General features: G+C 39.4%; 1 protein-coding gene across 2 annotated transcripts in view; it reads right to left on the minus strand.

Annotated features, from left to right (window-relative positions):
* Positions 1-19,122, minus strand: part of rab3gap1 (RAB3 GTPase activating protein subunit 1) — an 87,112-nt gene that overhangs the window by 46,538 nt on the left and 21,452 nt on the right. For both annotated transcript variants that reach the window (XM_058390814.1, XM_058390813.1), the window contains exons 7-13: positions 13,980-14,145; positions 13,575-13,674; positions 8,474-8,555; positions 8,202-8,270; positions 3,532-3,605; positions 2,395-2,487; positions 561-730 (exon numbers count right to left, since the gene is read on the minus strand). In XM_058390814.1, the coding sequence (XP_058246797.1) occupies positions 561-730; positions 2,395-2,487; positions 3,532-3,605; positions 8,202-8,270; positions 8,474-8,555; positions 13,575-13,674; positions 13,980-14,145 (754 nt within the window). The remainder of the gene's footprint in view (positions 1-560; positions 731-2,394; positions 2,488-3,531; positions 3,606-8,201; positions 8,271-8,473; positions 8,556-13,574; positions 13,675-13,979; positions 14,146-19,122) is intronic.

The raw sequence follows: 19,122 nt of genomic DNA on the forward strand, positions 1-19,122 counted from the left end.
CTTTCTTTTATTTACTTTTCTTTCTAGTCTACACTAAGGAAAAAACTTGTTGAATTTACTTAATGCATCGGTTCCATGTGATTGTCCAGGATTCTCTTCCTCTGCAGTCTGGATGAAATCCTTAAATATGAATTTTATTCCTGATTTTAAAAATCTCTAAATTTTCAGAAGTATATAGTATAAAACATAAAATTTTCTCTATCTTCTTCAAGATTTCCTCCACATACACCAACCACATGACTCAAATGTGCTGGCTGAACATCCTATTGGAGCTTTATTCCTCCTTTGCTCTTCTGGGAAGGCTTTCCACCAGATTTTGGATTGCGTCTATGGAGATTTGTGAACTCTCACTGCTGTACACCGTAATATACAAATAATTCATGCACACATATAGGTTGTGTAAGTTACACATAATAATGAAAAATAACTGAATATTGAATTCTGGCATTTCAGAGTGTATCATGGACTGAATGCATATACGGCGGTTTAGTATTCCTGAATACATAACACTATAAGCACAGTCTTGTGTGTGTGAGTGTGTGTGTGTGTGTGCGTCTCACCAGTAGGATCGAGTTGAGCACGTCGTTATTAAGCGGCGACTGATCGTTGCGACGGTGTCGGCGGATACGTTTGCGGGCGCTGTGCACCATGTTGGAGACGGACAGCTTGGGGATGGGCACCGCTGTGGGCTCTGTCAGCTTCGACAGCGCTTGAGAGATGTCACTGTTTTCTGAAGTCAAAGAAAAAAAATAAATAAATAAAAACGTTTCTGGGCATCTTGTTTATTGATTTTTTAAATAGAATTTTTATTCTATGTTTCTATACTTCTGTAAAGCTGCTTTGAGAAATTAAATTGAATAAAAATTTTTTTTGTTGCATCATTTCTAACCCTACATTATCTCTAGCACTCTTCTGCTTCCTTCTAAGCTTTATTTTACTGCATAATGTTCTTTATATGCGTTAAATCAGAAATCATATACAGTACGATGGGATAAGATAAAATCAGGATAGGCTTTCCGTCTAGGCTTTTTGGTTTCTTTTTTTTAATCAATTTTGTGCATCATAATTGCATGTAGGAACTAAAGCTGATTTCTAGCACAGCCTACAAACCACAACTATGAGAATTGTTTGACACACCTTGTAGCCTGTTTGCTATGTAAATCATACAATCACCCAAACCATGTAGCCAAGCCAGTGAGACGAATCAGGAGTAGTATTGTGTACATTTAATGAAAACAAGACATGACAAACACCAGAGTGAAGCATGGTGGTGGCAGCATCAAGCTATAGAGCTTCTCTTCAGCTGGGACTGGGGCTCTAGACAAGATTGAGGGAGTCATAAATAGCTCGAAATAGCAAAATATTCTTGCACAAATCCGTTCGTTTAGACAGCTACAGATCCAAAGCACAAGCACAAATTTAACAAAAGGAACGAGTTCGAATCTAATCATGTGGAATTTTCACTTTCAGCACACAGAGTAAATGTACTTTAATATACATACATATATATATATATATATATATATATATATATATATATATATATATATATATATATATATATATATATATATATATATTTGTTATTTTCTTAGATTTAAAGTTACACTTGAAAAAAAAATGGTTTAAAGTGTATGCAGAACTCCACAAATGTACAAGTTAGATACACGATTTCCTACTACTTGTATATCTTGAGTGACAGATGTTGCGTCCAATCAGAGGTAAGAATTCCATTCGCAAACTATTCCTACCTTTTGTCTAAATTGATGTTGTGTTTTCGGATGTTGTTATTTTGTTTTTGCACTACTCGGCCAACCGTAGAATTGAACTGGGAGCTCTGTTTTATTAAGAGTGGGAAAAGATGTGACCTGAATGATTCTTGGTTTTGCAAAAATGTGCTATATTATCAGAGGTGTGTAAACTTTTTTTTTCATTATCCATTCTATTTACTTGCAACAGCTTCTTAGCTAAATCATTACTCATGTCTCTTTCTTAATTATACCTGCAACACCTACCCCTACTTTCAAAGGCAATGCAATGCAAAGCATGTTGAAAATCGTCAAAATGGTGTGATTTGATCATGAAATACGGGATCATAATACGCTGGTCTCAGGATTATGTTCTTTCGTGGACAGCCTGCTTGCGACGCTAGTTAAATGGTCACATAACTAAAGAGTAGCTTTCAAACACCACCGGAGATCTTTGGATAACGGGCATTTTAACCGACTTTGGAGATCTATTTCTACTATGGAGATTTTTCTGCCTTAGTCGACAAACACTTTGTTTCTTCAATCAGAATCATGCATGTTGAAAACCATGATATTTTCAACTACCAGCACTAGAATCCACAACTATCGTAAGCTTTATTAACAAACAGGAGATCCAGAAACTGACCTTTGCCCTCCTCCTCGGCTGAACTCCTTCCCAGTATCTCATCCGTCGTCTCCTTCCGGCTGCACAGCTTGAGGAACTCCAGAAGAAAGTCACCTGGGTTTCAAAACAAGGCTTTAGGTCATCAAATCAGTTAAATCTGTGCATCCTTATCACTTCCATTTACTTGTATACACTCTTTCTTACATTCATTTACAGCATTTGGCAGACGCCCTTACCCAGAGTGACTTTTTATCTCTTTTTATACAACAGAGCAATTGAGGGTTAAGGGCCTTGCTCAGAGGCCCCGCTTGGTGGTCCTGGGATTTGAACTCATAACCTTCTGATCAGTAGTACAACACCTTAACCACTAAGCTACCACATACCCCCCTTACCACATCCGGAGTGTTTTAGTAAAAGTGCTGCAAAGGCAAAACTCAATATTCCAAACTAAAACAGACTGTAATTTAAGAAATAAACCCATATGGAAAAAAAGAAAATGGTCAGCAACATCACACTTTCCTCCATTTAAAACAAGAACATAAGTTCTTCCTAAAAAGACTAAATGGTTTTAGATGCAGAAAATACTTTTAAACACTTTAAATACTTTTTTTCTGGCGCCTAATTTTGACTTAGCTCCATAGTGCTGAAGTCCTTTGTATTCTCCATAGGAAGCAATCAAGACAGATGGATGAGACTATAAAGCACTCTAGCACACACATGAAAAAAATCAGACAGAACCCAACAATGTTCCCTTTCCCTTTTTCTCTTTACGTTATTGTTTGATCAGAAACACTACAGATGGCGAACATCACTTTCTAGCTCTTACCTGCATTTTGTACTTAGCACAAAATCGTCCCAGCTAACTTCCCGGTGTCATCAGTGTGTGTTGCAGTGATTAAACAACTAGACTTTTCTCAAATTTCTCTCATGCACAGCCCAGAATACGCTGGCAGGGTAACAAGACACATGCCTACTCATCCACTCTTTTTTTCACACCTTGATTCGAACCCTGCTGTGATGTTTACTCAAATAAAACGCTCGTCCTAAAGGAAGCGAATTATAATATTCATCATAATCACAATAATACACCAAGCATTCTTCCTACAATTCTAATTTTCTAGTTTAAGGGTTACAAGAAAGAGTGAGATATTTTCTTACCGAGCAAACACTGGGGATTGTCCGCTTTCCGCACTCGCACGGACCAGTGGGGAGCTTGGAGTGGATCTAAATCACTAAAGTGAGCAGAATGAAGACACGGGACCTCGGTTCATGAGATGGTACAGATAAATAGAAGGTCAAAGCAATGCACCATTTGTTCAAGTAAACAGTGAGGAAAAAGCTGCAGGATTGAAATTATTGAAGAAAAAAAAACCCTCCTCATGTTAGAAGTACTGAGGTCTCTCTTTTATTTATTTATTTATTTATTTAAATTTATTAATTTATTTATTTTTAGAAAATAATAAATAATTTTTTCACTATTTCTGACTCTGTATTGGATAAATCTATGAATTATACAGAATAGTGAAATCTTTCTAGAACTTTCTAGCTATTCAGCCAGCACACGTGTGCTTGTTCACGAGCATGTTATTAAAATCCAGATTTAATTTTTAACACCAAATTAGTGATTCGTCACTAAAGAGCCCTTTCTTCCATCCATCCATCCGTTCATCCATCCATCCATCCATCCATCCATCCATCAGTCCATACGTTTATCCATCCGTTCATCCATCCATTCGTCTATCCAACCATCCGTCCATCCATCCATCAGTCGTTTATCCATCCATCAATCCATACGTTTATCCATCCATCTATCCATTTATCCATCCGTTCATCCATCCATCCATCCCTCAATCTGTTTATCCATCCATCTATCCATTTATCCACCTGTTCTTCTACCCATCCATCCGTCTTCCCAACCAGCTGTCCATCCATCCGTCTGTCTATCCATCCATCCATCCTTCAATCCGTTTATCCATCCATCAATCCATACGTTTATCCATCCATCTATCCATTTATCCATCTGTTCATCCATCCATTCGTCTATCCAACCATCTGTACATCTATCCGTCTATCCATACATCCATCCATCCATCCATCGATCCATACGTTTATCCATCCATCTATCCATTTATCCATCTGTTCATCCATCCATTCGTCTACTCATCTGTCTATCCATACATCCATCTTTCCATCAATCTGTTTATCCATCCGTTCATCCATTTATCCATCCCATTCATCCATTTATCCATCCATCCATCCATCTGTTTATCAATCCAATCATCCATCCATCCATCTATCCATCCTTTCCTCCAACCATGAATCCGATTTATTAATCCATTCATCAACCCATCCATCCATCAATCCGTTCATCCATTCATTCATTAACTCATCCATCCATCCATCCATCCATCCATTTAACCATCCAAAAAGAAAAGATCTGTGAGTTGTTAGTCTTCATCACCAATTTGACAGATTTATAGGCAACTTTCACAAAAAGAAAAGAAAGTTTTTGCTTATAAAGACAACCTGGAGCACCAGTTCATCCTGATTTTCTTAAGCTTTAAAATGTCTTTTTTTAAACACAATAAAAAAAAAATCATAACAAAAGAAAAATTGGTTGTATATGTAAAAACTTTCAATCTTATACAGTTAAAAGAGCATGGCTTTTATTATTAATATTATAGATTTCTGAATATTTGTATTTTCATTTCTGCTTTTCAGCCTTCAACCCGATTGATCCCTTCATGCTCAAAAAAGTTGGCTGTCACTAAATTCTAATGCTCTGTTATTGACAGATGGTTTGCCTTCGTCAACATTTACATGAATAAAATCTGAAACTTTGCAAATCGGAGAATTTGCTCAAAATGAGGCTCCTGATTAACGCAACAGAAAAGTCATCTTTTTAGCTTATGTATGCGGAAGAGGGCAGATATCACTTTCCATCCAAGAGTGTTAAAATGCCATGTGATGCTCTTCACCTCACTGGACATCATTACTTGACAAAGAAAGAAATATAATTATTGGTAGGTAGGTTTTCTGCATCCACTGGCATAAATTAATGGAATAGTCATACTTTATACCTTGCTGGATGGGTGGAGACCTAACTGGTGGTGGGAATTGGGCTAGATTTGGGAAGACATTGGGGGACAAGGAAAAAAAAAATAATAACATTGCATTCAATTGTATGACAAATCAACCACATTGTTATTTATTAAGAAAAAACAAATAATTATTGGTGTTTTCTACAGTCACTGGCCAAAAAAAATTTACCCCCCCCCCAAAAAAAGGAAAAAAAAAATCATAAAATGAGACAAAACAATTTTTTTAAGATCTAGACATTCTGGCTTTGTAAAACAAATGAAATGAAATTATTTTAATTAATATTTAACCATTTTTTGACAGAGCAATAGAGGGGAAACAAAATCACTCAATGTTGAGGAAAATAATGATGGAATCACCTTGTAATTTGCATTTCTAAAACAAATCCTGGCACAAGTCTAAAACTGCAAATTATTCTGCAGTTAAGAGAGAGTGCTTACAGACCTTAACAAGCTGCTGGCTAATTGAAAGGAAATACGGCCCAAACCAGACAGTCGCCAGCTGAAACAATGGGAAGGATAATAAAACATGGAGTGTGGCAAAAGATGTTGGTTTTTCGCAGTCAGCTGTGAATAAAATTTGGTGCAAGATGGGTAGAAAAGGCCAAAAAAAAAAAAGACAAAGTATCAGGACAGAAAACTCGAAACAAAACGACTGAAAAATAGAAGACACAAAAGAATGTTTGTGACAGAATGTCTGAAAGAAATGTGATTTACGTACAGAAAAGCAGACACCATGGGGAAAAAGAGAGGCAGCCATGGATGGATGGATAAATTGATGGATGGGTGGCTGGATGGATGGACGGATGAACTGATGAACGGATGAACTGATGGATGAATTTATAAACGGATAAATGGATGGATGATGAACAGATGGATGGATGGATGGATGGATGTATAAACGGACGGATGGATGGATAAACATGGATATGTGGATAGATGGATGGGTGGATGAATAAACAGATGAATAAACAGATGGATGGATGAACAGATGGATGGATGGATGGATGGACGGAGGGATTAATAAACATACGGATCGATGGATGAATGAACATATGGATGGGTGGATGAACATATGGATGGGTGGGTGGTTTTTTAAACAGATGGATGGATAAATGAATGGATGGATAAACAGATGGATGGGTGGATGTATGAACGGACGGATGGATGGATGGATGAACGGACGGATGGATGGAAGAAAGGGCTCTTTAGTGACGAATCACTAATTTGGTGTTAAAAACTAAATTTGGATTTTAATAACATGCTCGTGAACAAGCACACGTGTGCTGGCTGAATAGCTAGAAAGTTCTAGAAAGATTTCACTATTCTGTATAATTCATAGATTTATCCAATACAGAGTCAGAAACAGTGAAAAAAAAAAGTTTTTTTTTCATTTCGTTGTCTGTACCGCGTATCCGATCTATCCTCAGGTATAGACCTCAGGTCACGGGGCTGAGGCGTCATCGGGCATCAAGGCAGGATACACCCTGGATGGAGTGCCAACCCATCGCAGGGCACACACACTCATTCACTCACACAATACGGACACAATTTAGAGACTCCAATCAGCCTAGAAGCATGTCTTTGGACTGTGGGAGGAAACCAGAGCACGGGGAGAACATGCAAACTCCACACACACAGTGAGCGGGAGCAAGACTCGAACCCAGGACGCCTGAGGTACGAGGCGAACGTGCTAACCACAAAGCCACCGTGCCACCTGTCAAATTATACAATTTCAATCCTGTAGCTTTTTCCGTTCGATGTTCTAGATTGTTCTAGCAGCTTTCTGTAGCTCGACAAATGCTTAACGATCCTTCAAAAGGATTGAACCTGTTAATGAATAAAAAAATGCATGATTTGATGCACTGGTTAAAATAATGGCAGGTTTGAAAACCGTGAACAGCTGCCAGCGTATTCGTTATTCCTGGAAACTAGAGTTTGAAAAAAATCAGGTCATCTAGAGCAAGGACAGAGCAGAAAATCTCAAACAGGGTAGAGATTCCGTGAAAGGCCTGGCGACGCTGCAACCTCCAACCAGCCCAAAGCATTTACAGAGAGGATTTTTCATGGAGAACGGAGCCATTGTTTTCTGGAGCACCCTTCATTATTCTCTCACTCCTTATCTGCAGGTGAGACTATTTGTTCTTCTACTTCAAAAAAAAAACAAAAAAAAAAACAAAAAACAAAAAACAAAAAAAACCCCAAAAAAGGCCCTCTTCAGAAGTGAGAGCCTCCATCAGTGCTGAATTGCTGACAGGAAGAGGAAGAGCGTAAAAACGCCGTGAACGCTATGCAACGGTTCAGCGAGCAGCGCTATGCTAAAAAAAAAAAAAAAGCGTAAAATCATTCGGCGCCAATTAATTGCAGCTCAGGCGGTGTCCAGTGCTGGTGTCGAGATACAAGGCTCAAACCCAGCATGTGTGCCCCCCCCCACCTACACACACACACATTCTCCCCTCTTTCCACCCCCTCTAACACTGTGCTGGAGCTGCGAAAAATTATTATGGGTAACAGGTTCTTCGAGAGGTGACAAAAAAATGAATTTGGCACAGACATCATCTGGGTGTTTTGAATTTTCGCACCTGCTGCATATTCATGCGTCGTCTCCCCGACCCCCAATCCCCCTCCCCTCCCTCCCCGAACATCACTGATTACCTCATCGCACATCACGTTTCCGTTGTTTTTTTCACACGGTTTCAACTTTGTGGATTATAAGCAGCTGGTACTCACGAATATACGTCATTGTCCACGACTATGCCTTCGGTCAGGTGAGGCCAGGTTGTCGCGAGGTGCAGCTCACTAGAGGAAGGAAACCAGAAAGTGGATTTATTTCTAATTCATTTGTCCGAATCCCTCAAAGCAGGCCTGAATATTTACATCAAAATATCTCAGAGTGGTTTTCTCTCTCGCTCAAGTGATTAATTTTCAAGTCTTTTCACCGTGATTTAATCGAAAGCTTTGTGATATCTTTGAACAAAAATATGGAAATGTTGTGCGGAAACCTTATTGGATCTTCACAAGCGCCGAACGGAAGTTTGCCGAACTCGACGCCTCCGACTTCTCCGGTGAGCAGGGCATCAAAGTCTGCAATAAAAATGCGATGTATGACTATCGGTGTAATTTTAGATTTTATTTCTGCCGGTTATCCAGCCGTAATAATACGGTGCACGCGTCCCTCGCTCTTCTCCCACATTAATCCATTAAGATATAATTGGAAGAATATCATTAGGCTGAATAAATATCTCAAGTGCACCTTAATACAGAGGTAAACATTCATGCCTTGATGAATCCGCTGAGTAAACATCATCTTAAGGCGTTTCTGTTCGGTGCTGCGGGAGAGATATGACTCCATGGCAACAATGAAAAAGCTTTGGGGCGTAATAAAAAAAATACAGCTTCCATGACTCTAATGCAGTGAGTAAATGTGCTGGTTAGTGGTGGAGGAGTGCAGCCTACAGCTGAGGTGCAGGATTAGGGGTGGGGGGTGGGTGGGTATAAACTGGAGGCATTCAGAAGTGTTATTTCTCAACAATGGGATGTTCAATCTGGAGAAATGGAAATATCTAAGATTAAAATTAGCATCAAACTGTACAGGCTGCTAGTGCTGACATGATCTGGACACAAAATAAAAATATTTAAATAAATAATAAATAAAAAATATTTGATTGACATATTTCCTTCCTCAGAAGCTTTGTGCTTTGAGAAATGAAGCGGATTACTTCTCAAAGCTGCTATGGAGTTATTTATTCATTTCTTTTTTTTTTTAATTCTTTAGCAATAAAATCCTGTTGTGATCAAATCAACACGTTAAAGGAGCAGGATCATGGTGAGGCAGTTGCTCGCTGTACATTAACCCTTAATTGTGCCACAGCATGCTCGAACTCTCAAATCTGATTGGGCGGAAGGTGATGAATGAAGCCATGGTGGCTTTTTAAATTGGAAGTTGTTGGTTACTGATCAAAAGCCCCAGCACAACCAAGCTGCAACTGATGGGGCCCCTGAGCAAGGCCCTTAACCCTCTCTAAGCTGGAATATGCAAAAAAAAGAATTTTACTGTGCTGTAATAAATATGTGACAAATATGAGGTACAGGATTTAATTCATTCAATGTTCATGTTATGAAAGTTGTAGTGAAAGTTGTACTTTCATTGTCATTTTGTGATTATGGTACCACTGGGGTATAAAAATCAAAGGTGAACTAAATAAATATTTAAATAAATGATTTTTATTTTATTACATTTTATTCTTAAATAAAAAAATAAATTATTATTATTATTATTATTATTATTATTAATAATAATAATAATAATAATAATAATACATATTAGTTTCTTTTTTTTTTGTAAAAGGAAGAAAACACTTCACTTTGATTTTTTGTTGTGGAAGTTTTTTCTTTACTCACGTATCCACATCCTGCTTTATTCCTTCCATCACTCACAATAGTGCTAGAACCCGTGTACTGTACTGTGAGACTGTCTGTAATATTAGAAAGTCAGCCAGTACAAGGCCATGAGAGCAGCTGGAGGCATCTACGCGACTAGACAACATCAATCAGCACATTATCTGTTAGGAAACGGACTCATTTGAGAAATGATCCTGATGCTCACGGCGGTCAGAAGCATAAACAAGCAAATCCTGAAGTCTGTTTTTTATAGCTGCCTATATAACAGTGGAAGTGTAATAGCTAAATATGTTTCAGTTCCACTTAGCGAGCTCCACCGAGCATTTCCGATGGTTTATAAGGGCTAGATTTATATCTGTAGATGTTGTACAGCACTGGTATAAAAACTACCTGAAGAGAGAACGCAACACTGTAGTATAACTGAAGTGCAAGTGGGCAGAAGCATCAGAGCCAAACTGTGATGCAAAATGGGCAACAGGAGGTCCAAGAAGAAAAAAATCCATCTACCACACATCAGAAACCTGGATTACATGCACATTAATTTATGAATTCATGCACTGAATAATTATTCATTATGACTTGAAAGCAACTTTCAAGGGAGACAGAATCAAAAAGAAGCAGGTGATAATTAGGAGTCCACCACTGGCTTGGTCCAGAGTCAGGACTTAAACTGACAACCTTATGGCCTCTGATAAAGCAAGGAAACACACCTGATGATTTAGTGCTGTGAAACAGATAAAGGTCTCTGAAAGCATTTTAACTCCACTGGAATTATTGCTAAACCTAATATAAAGCTACCATGTGAGAGAGAAAAAAACTGTAGCAGAAAAATAATAAGCGAAACAAGAGGGTCCAGGAAACAAGAGCAAGACGAGTAGTGAAAGGAAGAGAAGGCATGAAAAAAGTATGGAAAGGAAAAGAAAAGAATTGGGGAAAGGGAATAAGATGGGATGGTAAAGGAAAAGGAGAACAAAGAGGAAAACGGGAAAATTAGAAAAGGAATGGGAAAGAAAGGAAAGAAGGAAGGAAGACACAGAAAGAATGATAGAAAGTCTTTGGGATGCTGTTGGGAGCTCCTGTGCAACAGAAAACCTCAGAAAAACATTTCCAGTACAGGTCCAGCCATTATAAAGAGCCCTTAGAGCTGAGAGGGCTTAGACCCTGCCAATCTCCCTGCTTCAGCCCTTCCCCGCTTCAATCCTCCCCCGCAACATCCCTGCCTGCTACAACCACCCTGGCTTCAACCCTCCCCTGCTTAAATCTTCCCCCACTCCAACCCTCCTCAGCTAAAAATCTTCCCCCGCTTCAACCATGCCCCGCATCAATCCTCCCCTGCTTTAACCATGCCCCGCATCAACCCTCCCCTGCTTTAACCATGCCCCGCATCAACCCTCCCCTGCTTTAACCATGCTCCTCTACAAATCTTCCGTGCTTCAACCTTCCCCCACTTCATGACTGACCCTACAATTCTGATCTCAACTTCCTAATACTCAAGAAAAACAATTTCACTGTACTTTAGTGTATCCATGACAACTAAATCCCCCCTGCTTTAACCATGCCCCGCATCAACCCTCCCCTGCTTTAACCATGCCCCGCATCAACCCTCCCCTGCTTTAACCATGCCCCGCATCAACCCTCCCCTGCTTTAACCATGCCCCGCATCAACCCTCCCCTGCTTTAACCATGCCCCGCATCAATCCCCCCCTGCTTTAACCATGCCCCGCATCAATCCCCCCCTGCTTTAACCATGCCCCGCATCAACCCTCCCCTGCTTTAACCATGCCCAGCATCAATCCCCCCCTGCTTTAACCATGCCCCGCATCAACCCTCCCCTGCTTTAACCATGCCCCGCATCAACCCTCCCCTGCTTTAACCATGCCCCGCATCAATCCCCCCCTGCTTTAACCATGCCCCGCATCAATCCCCCCTGCTTTAACCATGCCCCGCATCAATCCCCCCCCCCTTTAACCCTGCCCCCCCTCCACCCCCCCCCCCTTTAACCCTGCCCCGCATCAATCCCCCCCTGCTTTAACCATGCCCCGCATCAACCCTCCCCTGCTTTAACCATGCCCCACTTCAATCCTCCCCTGCTTTAATCATGCCCCGCATCAATCCTCCCCTGCTTTAACCATGCCCCGCATCAATCCTCCCCTGCTTTAACCATGCCCCGCTTCAACCATCCTTCTTTTAACCCTCCTTCTACGAGCCCTCTTCGCTTCAACACTTCCTCTACAAATCTTCCGTGCTTCAACCTTCCCCCACTTCATGACTGACCCTACAATTCTGATCTCAACTTCCTAATACTCAAGAAAAACAATTTCACTGTACTTTAGTGTATCCATGACAACTAAATTCTTTCTTCCTTTTCTACGTTCAAGCCTGCGAGGCCACAAATAAACCACAAATAGTCCTGTTACATCTTAACAGCTTATGATTCATAACAGCATGAAAAGAAAGCAGTGAGTCCGAAAATATTTCAAGGCCAAGTAACCAAATATAAGTGAATAACAGAAATTGGGGCAAAATGTTTTAAAAACAATCCTCAACGACTGGATGCTGTGATGTAGCAAGGCTCGATGTGGCTACTGTTACTACCCCAAACCTCCTGCCCTGAAGCGTCTTTTTATTTATTAAAGAAAGACATGTGTATGGTTGCATTTAACACTGTAGTGCATCTCAAAAACAAGTCCCTATCCCTTCCGTCTCTTGAAATGAAGAAGACAAAAACAAAAAATGTCACATGTCATGTTCCCGTGGATATTCCCATGTCGGAAATCTTACAGAAAACATCAGCATATCCCTGATTACAGAAGCTGCTTCGTGTGTTTATGCGGAACATCTGGCATATGAGTCCCTGTGTATGTTGTTACTATAGAAACAAGTTCATTGCTTGCAGCTGGAACTACTGTCAGAGCTGCTGTTAAAGAAAAATGCATCACCTTCTGACCAATCGGATTCTAGTATAGCAAACAAAACACCACACACACAAACACCACACACGCACACACACATCCGATACCATTTCAACTCAATCGGCATTCTCTAACACTAAGCACATTGCCATGTTTACAACTAACTGCACTGCCATATATGAGATAAAGTACTGCAGCAGAAAAATGACCTCCGTCCACTCAGAAATCATGAGGTTTAAAATAAACAGTGCAAGAGAGTTCAGGAAATGAGAGCAAGAGCTCTAGTAGATGTAAAGCTTATTGTGGAAAAAAAAGGAAAGGCAAGTAAAGACATGGAATAGACAGGACAGGACAGGACAAACATGGGATGGAAAGGAAAAAGGAAATGAAAATGGACAGGCAAAATTTGAAAAAAAAAAAAAAGGAAAAGGAAAAAAAAAGACAAATAGGAAAGGAAAAGAAACAAAAAATAAAAAGGAAAGGAAAATTGGAAGGTAATAAAATGGGAAGGAAAGGAAAAAGGAAACAAAAATGAAAAGGCAAAATGGAGGGGGATGAAAAGATGACAAATAGGAAAGGAAAGAAAGGAAAGGAAAAAATGGACAGGCAAAAATAGAAAAAGTTTAAAATGGAAAAAATAAAGGTTTTTTTTATAATCTCATGAAGAGTTCCTGATAAAATAAAAACACAGGAAATGAGTGCACGGCCACTGGCTACATCTCAGGATCTAAACTTTTACTATAATGACCACAAGATTATAAGGAGGAGGTGATGGACAGAGAAAACCTACCAGGAGGCTGCTGTGGCCAGGAGTACTGCTGCCAGTCCTGCAGGATGTAGGTGAAGCGGATGGCGATGTTGATGGGGGGCAGCGGTGTCAGCAGGCAGCCCTGTGGGTAACAAACATGGCAGGAAATAATAGAGTCGTAAGTGAAAGAGAAAGAAAGAAAAAAAAAAAAAAAAGGATCTGCACTTTGAGAACAAGACGAACATCCGAGAGCGCGAGGTAACGGCCAGAAAACTACAGAGCCAACACCTTGAGGCTTTAATCCGAATCTAAGCAGCTTAAACATCGTAATTATCACGTACACTTTTATTTGGCTGCATGTTTCTCCCCGCTGCCCTTCAGAGAAATGAAAGATTTTACTTTTTTTCCAACATGATATAAACCCCCATCCTTATCGTTCTTACTCACTATTTTGGCTTTGAAGATATCCAGCAGGCCTGAGAGGTGGTTGTATTGGCTGGGAACTTTGCGCAGATGCACCATCTCGAAGTCGGTGCGAACCCCGGGGCCCTGGCACTCGCCCGTGTACATCTTCCTCCACTTCTGCTGGATCTGCACGAACAGCGGCACCTGGCTACACACACACACGCGCACACATGGACAAACACACAGAGCAAATTCAGGAGCTGTGAGAAGGCCATATGTTAAATCCAAACTGAATATGAAGGTGTCATAAAATCAGCCAGCACACGTGTTCACTCAGTGGAAATAAATCACTTATTGTACATGAGCTTAACAACAAGTGGGACACGAATATACGAATATGAAATATATATATATATATATATATATATATATATATATATATATATATATATACACATACACACATATACATACGCGCACACACAAGCTGAACCAAATTAGATTGTTCTCCCTGTGACACAGCACAGCTACTGTTTCACTAAGAAAGCCAAGAAAATATCCATCACCACCATCACTATCAGCATCACCAGCACTATCAGAATCACCATCATCACCAGGATTGTCAGCATCACCATCACCATCAGCACCACCACCATCATTACCATCACCAGCACCACCATCACCTTCAGCATCACCATCAGCATCATCAGTGTCTTCAAACATAGGAGTGCATTTACTTTTTTTACTTTCTTTATATATTTATATAGAGAAAAAAATCTATATAAAAATATGAAGTGGACAGAATGTAACTACTAGTTAAATACAAACATACTAAGAAGTATGCTAAGAAGCAGCTGATTGGATGATGTTAAATTTCTGTACTTAATCTTTAAAATTGTTCAACGTTTGTGTGTGTGTATGAGAGAGAGAGAGAGAGAGAGAGAGAGAGAGATTATCTTTTTTTTCTTTTTAGAGCTTTTTTAAGGCATTTTTATATTTAAATGTTTACAGTAATAATAATACATTACAAATGATTACACTAATAATACAATAAAGTTCCAATAAAGTTTTAGAAATCACAAAACACTGCCGGCATTTTGTGAGCAAGTCTAGATCAGGTGATTATAAAATCACATATAGAAATGCTTTTTAGAATCAAGAATATTTTTTTTCCCGTCATATCGCTCACTCCTATTCTCATGAACTGTTGCTCGATGTGATACAGCAATCCTGCAAAGTCAGACTATTTAAAAATAAATAAATAAAATATTTAAAAAAATTAATAAATAAATACATAAATAAAAAAAATTAATAAAAAAGCCAGGTTCTTGACTTTAAGCCTGATTTTGAGGCTTAATAAATAAATAAAAAGAAAATAATAATAATAAATAAATGGATAAATAAATAAATACAGCCAGGTTCTTGACTTTAAGCCTGATTTTGAGGCTAAAAAATAAAATAAATAAAAAAATTATATATATATATATATATATATATATATATATATATAATTATATATATAATTATATATATATATATATATATATATATAATTATATATATAATTATATATATATATATATATATAATTATATATATATATATATATATATATATATATATATATATATATATATATATATATATATATATATATATATATAATTATATATATATATATATATATATATATATATATATATATATATATATATATATATATATATATATATATATATATATATATATATAATTATATATATATACACACACACACACGTGTGTTTGTATACATATACATACATTATATATATATATATTTGTTTGGTTGTGATTTGAGATGGGTGTTCTGATCCCATGTATTGTGATGCACTATGAAGCGCTACGAAGCTGGTATTAAAGCCACCGATATGAGGACAGAGCAGGATTACGTAAAACTCACAGCACAAAAACAAGAGCAGAGAAAAAAAAGAAAAAAAAAATATCACATGCTTATATATAGAAGAAAGAAAAAAAACATCCTTAAATATACCTCAAACTCAGGTTGAAGGATGTTTGTTTACATAACCAGGGTGTAATTTTCGTTAAGCACAGGTCTATCGTTATCAGTCTTGGACAGAATTCTGGCAAGGTTTATTGAGATCATTTCATACAGTGCAGCACATAAGATGTTTAGACGACTTTTTAAGAAAAAAAGACAAGATTTGATTTATTTATTTAGTTATTTTTTATCATCACTACCCCCCAGTTCTGTCTGCTGCTCTGATCTGAATGCACACATGACGTTCATCTGCATCCATTTGTATCTTCTGATGAAATTCGGAACCCAGTCCCGTTCTCCCAACGAGCAGCGTCAACCAGGAAACTGCCATGCAAAGCACTTTTATCTTAATGAAGCACATTTATTAGTAATATCATCCTCCTGTTCGTGTAGCGTGACCGTGTTGGCTGAACTGCAATAAGCAAGCTCTGTTATCATCACAGCTGAACAGTTCATCATAACGCAAATGATGGAGGGGGGGGGTAAAAAAAAGTTACGACCATTACTTTCTTCGCTTATGGAAGAACAACGTCGCTCTAGAGGAGCAGATTACAGAGGATATCGAAGAGGGAAATAAAAAAAGAAAAAGAAAAAAAGAAAAGATAAGAAAAAGTGGAGATGCACAAAACGCGTCTCAACAGAGACACCTAGTGGTGCAGCGGCGTCATTACCACAAGCACAGGGAGATGAGGTCATTAGTTTTACCTACCAAAAAAAAAAAAACACCTGAGCACCTGGAATCCATTATCCATTACACTCCACTCCACGTGCCTGAGATGAAGGATTTAATGTTAACACATACACAGAGATTCATCAGTGCTGGAAGCGTTTCAACAAATTCTGCATAAATGATGAAAATGATGGTGCTGTGCGGAGCTGCACTTTTATCAAGGCTATAGATATTGTTTTGTTCAAAATACCTAAAAAAAAAAAAGAAAAAAATGAGGGAACAATCGCCCGCAGAAACGGAGTGACCCTGTGCCCTGTGAACCCGTGGAAGAGAAGGAAAAGCGAGTTGCCGGGGGCGATGCGTTCATCCTCTTGCATCTCAGCGGGATGTGTGCTGTAACCTATTGTAGAGCGTTGCTCTTGGAAACCGGTCGCCCACACACACACACACACACACACACACACACACACACACACACACACACACACACACACACACACACACACACACACACACACACACACACACACACACACACACACAAGCTCAGGACAATGCAGTGATAGAAAACGAGCCCTGTATTCCAGGCAGGCTGCAGAACCGAACCTTAGAAACATTCATGTGAAGGCAATTAATTAGCTTTACATCAGTCTGTTGGTTATTTTTTGCCTCACTACAAAGCAAAGCAGCGTGCGCGTATGCATATACACACACACACACACTCCTCCAGCAGTCACTGTGATGCATTTGATGGTTTGATGTGTGAAAATCGCAGACGCTCGATCATGCTCAGATTTTTCGGCACACTGCTAAGTAATGACTATCAGGAGGATGTATTTAGAGCTGGGGAAACAGCACTGCAACAAGATGACGTTAAGCTAATAAGAGGGTTCGAGTTGTTATTGTGGAGACAGTAATGCATTATGGAAAGCAGAACTTCTGCTACATTATGCTACAGAACGTCTCCTTCATAAAAGTCATTTATCTCTGTGGATGTACAGGAAATTTACACCTTCATCTCGCTCACATTCTGCATTCATGTGTGTGTGTGTGGTAGGGTTTAACACAAAAAACGTTTTAACTACAAAAGCACAAAACTGTCTGTCTGTCTGTCTATCTATCTATCCATCCATATATCTAGCTTTCTGTCCTGCTATCCATCCATTTCTCAGTCCATTCATCCATCTATCCATCCATCCATCCATCCAGGTTGCTATCCATCCATCCGTCCATGCTGCTATCTATCTATCTATCTATCTATGCTGCCATCCATCCATCCATCCATTTATCCGTCCATCCATCAGTCAATTCATGCATCCGTCCATCCATCCATCCCTTTATCAGTCAATTCATGCATCCGTCCATCCATCCATCCCTTTATCAGTCAATTCATGCATCCGTCCATCCATCCCTTTATCAGTCAATTCATGCATCCGTCCATCCATCCAGGTTGCTATCTATCTATCTATCTATCTATCTATCTATCTATCTATCTATCTATCTATCTATCTATCTATCTATCTATCTACACTATATTGCCAAAAGTATTCGCTCACCCATCCAAATAATCAGAATCAGGTGTTCCAATCACTTCCATGGCCACAGGTGTATAAAATCAAGCACCTAGGCATGCAGACTGTTTTTACAAACATTTGTGAAAGAATGGGTCGCTCTCAGGAGCTCAGTGAATTCCAGCGTGGAACTGTGATAGGATGCCACCTGTGCAACAAATCCAGTCGTGAAATTTCCTCACTCCTAAATATTCCACAGTCAACTGTCAGCTGTATTATAAGAACGTGGAAGTGTTTGGGAATGACAGCAACTCAGCCACGAAGTGGTAGGCCACGTAAACTGACGGAGCGGGGTCAGCGGATGCTGAGGTGCATAGTGTGAAGAGGTCGCCAACTTTCTGCAGAGTCAATCGCTACAGACCTCCAAACTTTATGTGGCCTTCAGATTAGCTCAAGAACAGTGCGCAGAGAGCTTCATGGAATGGGTTTCCATGGCCGAGCAGCTGCATCCAAGCCATACATCACCAAGTGCAATGCAAAGCGTCGGATGCAGTGGTGTAAAGCACGCCGCCACTGGACTCTAGAGCAGTGGAGACACGTTCTCTGGAGTGACGAATCGCGCTTCTCCATCTGGCAATCTGATGGACGAGTCTGGGTTTGGCGGTTGCCAGGAGAACGGTACTTGTCTGACTGCATTGTGCCAAGTGTAAAGTTTGGTGGAGGGGGGATTATGGTGTGGGGTTGTTTTTCAGGAGCTGGGCTTGGCCCCTTAGTTCCAGTGAAAGGAACTCTGAATGCTTCAGCATACCAAGACATTTTGGACAATTCCATGCTCCCAACTTTGTGGGAACAGTTTGGAGCTGGCCCCTTCCTCTTCCAACATGACTGTGCACCAGTGCACAAAGCAAGGTCCATAAAGACATGGATGACCGAGTCTGGTGTGGATGAAATTGACTGGCCTGC

The sequence above is a fragment of the Hemibagrus wyckioides genome, linkage group LG06 (assembly GCF_019097595.1).
Source record: "Hemibagrus wyckioides isolate EC202008001 linkage group LG06, SWU_Hwy_1.0, whole genome shotgun sequence".
NCBI lineage: Eukaryota > Metazoa > Chordata > Actinopteri > Siluriformes > Bagridae > Hemibagrus > Hemibagrus wyckioides.